Consider the following 4,956-nt stretch of genomic DNA (forward strand, 5'->3'; position numbering starts at 1 on the left):
AGGTTTCCTCCGGACAGCAGAGATATAATACAGTCACCCTGACCCAGTACAGTACAGAACACATACTAGGAAGTTACTGGTACTTTACTTTTACATAATATACCATATTAGTATTAACACTTTTTGATGTGTGCAAATTAAGGTAAAAGTTTGTGGATCGTGTGACAGCGTACGTATGTCACTTTGATACAGGTGTAACAAATGAGCAGGACTTGCAACTTAGGTTCTAATGACCTCTTCGTCTTTTGCACTAGTGTACTTGATCTTCCATCCCTTGTTTTTCCCAGAAGCATCAGACCTGAATTTGACGTGCACCTGGTAACTTCCGGTGTCAATTGTGCCTGGTGGTGATGATCCACAGAAGGGCCCATACTCTTGTCCTGCTGTCGAAATCTATAAAAAGAGAGGAAAATGGAAATCAAGTTGTTATACGCTTGATGTATTTGTGTATTGGCCGACTGAAGTATGCAGCAGACCGCAAGGAAATATATCTCCGAGGAGGACAACACATAGTGACAGGCTGCCCCCGCAAGCATGAGGAGGAATACATTGTTTATTCATCAGCCTCTGTCTGTGTGTCTCAAATTGGTTTGCGGTTCCGAAGCCATATCATGACTGACCTTCAAACTATCGTATGGACAGGGGACTTCAGGGTGACCCTCCACGTCAAATGGTGCCAGGAATTCTAGGAGCATTCTGTATCCCTCCGGCAGACGGATGGTGTGGTCACACTGCGTCATGGGTGGGTAAGGATTTGGGTGGCCTGGACTGGTAAGCACCCCTGACAGCGTGGTCAACACCTGGTTCTGGCATGGAACTATATCAATTACAGCCAAGGCATGGTTCAGTCAGACACGTTATAGGCACTAGATACAAATACATTGTTATGTAAATGATGATTTTCATGCCATTATCCTGTTCCCGCCTTTTTAGTTTTGCAAGGCTTTTGCAATCAGTTGAATGAGATATTCTCATAACATCCGTTGAAGTTAGTAGGTGACATGAAGGAAGTTTTGTGAAAAAGATTAGTTTTATTTGCCAAGTCCAATCACCAAAGTCCAAATATCTCAATTTGAGATCGTCTGGCATCATCAAGGATGTGAATCATTTAGGTAGGCTTATTGCACCGGTAAGTACGCAGATGTTGTTAAAGACAACAATAAATGAATATGGCAAAGAGGCTGAGTTGCTGTAATTCATATAATTATGGAAATATGAAGGCAGATAATCGTTTTTTTTTGCCTATTCTTCATATGATTTGTTGTCTTTTTCCTTTTTGCAAAGAATAACTGTTTAAAGCACAGCCATGCTTGTAATTGTGATTAATTACCATGCATCAGTACACTATTAGTGCTGCCAACAGGTATCAATTTTCACTGGCTTGTTTGGGCGGGGGGGGGGGGGGGGGGTCGCTTTTCCCATAGGAATCATCAGTAATTAACTGAGCCTTATACTGGTCAAATAACTTTATGCAGTATTCCTCTTCAGCCTGAAATTACTTAGCACAACCCGACAATGCTACAGTATAATGAAATCCAATCTCAAACACTGCCACAACTATGTGCCCTATATGCAGAAATGTCAACAAATTGCTTCCAATGGGTATGTTCTGCTGTACAGAAATTGTGTAAAAAAAAAAAAAAGACCCAGTAGGGGTTCATAAATGTTTTAGTAGCAAACAAAGCTCTAATCAGTACAGCCATATCTCCCGCATACTCTCTGCTTCTATACCACTACTTTGTATTTGTACGTGTTTACCTTACTGTAAATCGTTCTGAATAAATCTGCTAAATCCCTATATTGTACCTCCCATGTGTTCATTTTGTTTAATACCACAGTGAGGATGTGCCAAAATGTCCCCACTACATGGAGGAACTGAACTGAAATATCTCACTAGTGCATGCATTGAAACAAGACTTGGTTCGGAGCAGCATTCTATCCAAGTAGAGGAATGATGGAAATCGACTTACAATTAGTATCTGAAGCACATCATTCTGCCACTCACTAAAGTGTTTGGACTGATGCGTATAGGCTGGTGTGCTTGGACGGATAACTGCAGTACTGATAGCTGAATTTCCCTTGGAGAATCAATTTAGAGGTCTATCTATTCCCACTCTTGGACTGATCTTAAGATGAAAATGCCTCTTGAGATTCTTTTTGTATGTGGCCCTTACCGGTGCACGATCTGTTGTTGTCATGGAGAAGATAGCCTAATTTGCACGTACAATAGTATCCACCGATGTAATTGTGGCACATATGGTCACACATACTCTCCCCATCTGCTGTGGTCAGACACTCATTGATGTCTGTGAAAAGGGAGATGAAATGTTAACGTTATACAGAAAATAATGACCCCCCCCCCCAATAGATTAGTATACTGTATAAAATGGTTAAAGTGGAGGATGCCTTATACATTTTTTTTAAAGCTCACAGATAATTAATATATTTTTCTTCTTCTTCCATGAGGCTATCAGAGACCTGAACATTATTAAACATTATTAACATTATTAAAACAACGGTGAGGTCAAACGTCTTCAATATGTAAACATCATCTTTTTGTCTTTCCTTTTTGGGGGAAGAAAACCCCTGCACATTTTGTACTTTTCAAAATTAATTAAGTATATATACTATTTCGACTACTTATTTTTCTATAACAAAGTTGCTAATGTATTCTCACTTAATATTCTGTAAACTCTCACTCTACACCTTTGTTATCCCACCGGGATTGTATTGGGTAGGCCCTAAAATGATGATCGCGGGGAATAAGGTATTATTCTTCCAGTTTGAGGGAAAGGAAGTTCTAGTTTGAAGATTCTGTCCTGATGACTACAAATCAATGACTACATGTTGTAGTCATTGATTTGTAGTAACATATCATCCGTTGCCGAATGGATCATAAACCCTAAAAATAAATGCTGCCCAGGCTATGCAAATATAGAGCAAGCTTACCAGGCTATATTCGCTATAACCAACCAGGGCCCAGTATGACTGCATCCACACAGTCAAGAAATGAAGCTCCACCCACGCGGCAACTTGCAGCGTCGGCCAGAAAACCGGAAATGCTTTGCCGACGCTGCAAGTTGCCGGGTGAGTGTAGCTTAATTTCCATCCACTAGCTGTTTAAAAACCAGGAAGACTCCTGCCACTCGCAGCAACTTGCATCTTCGTGACTCCACTGTGTGGAAGCACCCTACTGTATGTGTGTGACATAGCTGTAGGTCTAACCAATAGATTCCGTTTGAATTTCTTTTGTAACCGGCCCTTGAAAAAAATCTAAACACTGAGGGGAACCAGACTAATATCCATGCAGTGATATTAGTATGGCTATTGGCTACTATACACATAGCATAATCCAGCTGGTACAGTATGTAGGGCAGGCTACATGAGGTTAGACACAACACAAGGCATGGTATATTGCCATTATTAGCACAGCCTGCGAAGCATATACTGTTTGCACTTGTATGAGCAATGAATAAACCCCTTTGAATCTTTTAATATAAACCTCTTATGCTATATTATTTTGATTGAGATTCTATGAAGCTCTGATCAATAGATTTAACACCACCATGGCCTTGAGGCAACAATGACACCATCCTGTGTCACCTTCGGACGTGTAAAACGCTTGAAAGCCGGTGAATCGACCCTCGTTAGAGTAGTCACTCCTAAAGATCACTGACATGAGGTTCCCTGCTGACAGGATGACTGTATTTCTGGGAGCGTTTTCGTGGTCCTTCTCTCCTTCTCCACAGAAGCGCAAGGTCTCGTTGCCCTCTGCTAGCACCTGGTCAAAAATGTCAGAGCTTTTAGCATGATAAGTGGTTAGTGCATATATATTCATATTTATTGTTGCCCTTACATATGCAAACACTATGAAAACATGTTTAAAACAGAAATACCGGTATACTTCACTCTTCTCTACAAGAAGTGACAGACAAGATAAACTGTAAGACAAGAGCAGTGTAGCGCTACCTGAATGTAGTCATATTCACAACGGTGGGAGGACTCCAGGCTGAAATGTGTGAAATAGAGTTTGACCCGATGGCCCTCGGAGACAGTGATGTTCCACACCATGCGCTGGTTGTTGGGGTACTGATTGGGGAAGTTGGGAGAGGTGAAGCTACCGTACAGTCCTGTCATTTCCACACTCCACGAGACATGCAGGAAGGAAAACAGAACCACACAAAGCACACTGGCAAAAATGAGGCTCACAGTAGATGACAACCATAGACTGTAAAAAAAAAATGATGACAACAAACACACTCCCACATTTATATATAACGCAGATATGTTACTATAACGGCAGACACTTACCAGTTCATCTTGGTTTCAAATGGTTCCACAGATTTATGTGGGGCCTGTGTGTTTGACTGAGCACCTTTGACACACAGTGATCTTAAGGTGAATGAACCCGTCTTTGCTGACCAATATTTGAGTAAACAAACAGAAATTGGCGCAGCTTAATCATTCACTTTTCACTCGTTTACTGCCCATTCAATTTAGGGAGGGCAATAAGAGGTACGAAACTAGCTCCTCACCCAAAATTCAAGGGGATTCAAGAACACAAATTATCCACTATCAAGGGAACTACTGTACCACATCTAAACTCTGAAACTCTCTCTGAAATTGCAAAGGGATCCCTTGAATTTCAAAACACTGAATGTAATTTTAACATAATGTTTTGCTGGATAGTCCTAGTCTGATATAACTGATATTAATTTGAGAACCATGTCCCGATTTTGTACAGAGGAATTACTTGCAAATTACTCCCTAAACACCCATCACCAATATCACACGTCAGAACCCTGCGAAAGTTTGTCCTGTTTGTTTAGACAGTGATATTAATCAAAGAAGACTCATGCAGCTAATTATATCTGACCTCGCTTTCATAATTACTGGGCAGTGTTGGCATTTTAATAAAACCTTGAGGAAAAACAAATGCACCGTCCGACAACATTT

The 4,956-nt window shown here is 40.8% G+C and overlaps 1 protein-coding gene across 1 annotated transcript; it reads right to left on the minus strand.

Annotated features, from left to right (window-relative positions):
• Positions 1-219: 219 nt before the first annotated feature.
• On the minus strand, positions 220-4,137 carry masp2 (MBL associated serine protease 2; the record flags this gene model as incomplete). The annotated part of the gene is made up of 5 exons (XM_080762779.1): positions 220-393; positions 621-817; positions 2,175-2,306; positions 3,604-3,781; positions 3,970-4,137. 5 exons carry the CDS (start codon positions 4,135-4,137, stop codon positions 220-222), a joined length of 849 nt encoding a protein of 282 aa, XP_080618905.1.
• Positions 4,138-4,956: the final 819 nt, after the last annotated feature.

Source organism: Protomyctophum bolini (genome assembly GCF_963924005.1).
Source record: "Protomyctophum bolini genome assembly, chromosome: 5".
NCBI lineage: Eukaryota > Metazoa > Chordata > Actinopteri > Myctophiformes > Myctophidae > Protomyctophum > Protomyctophum bolini.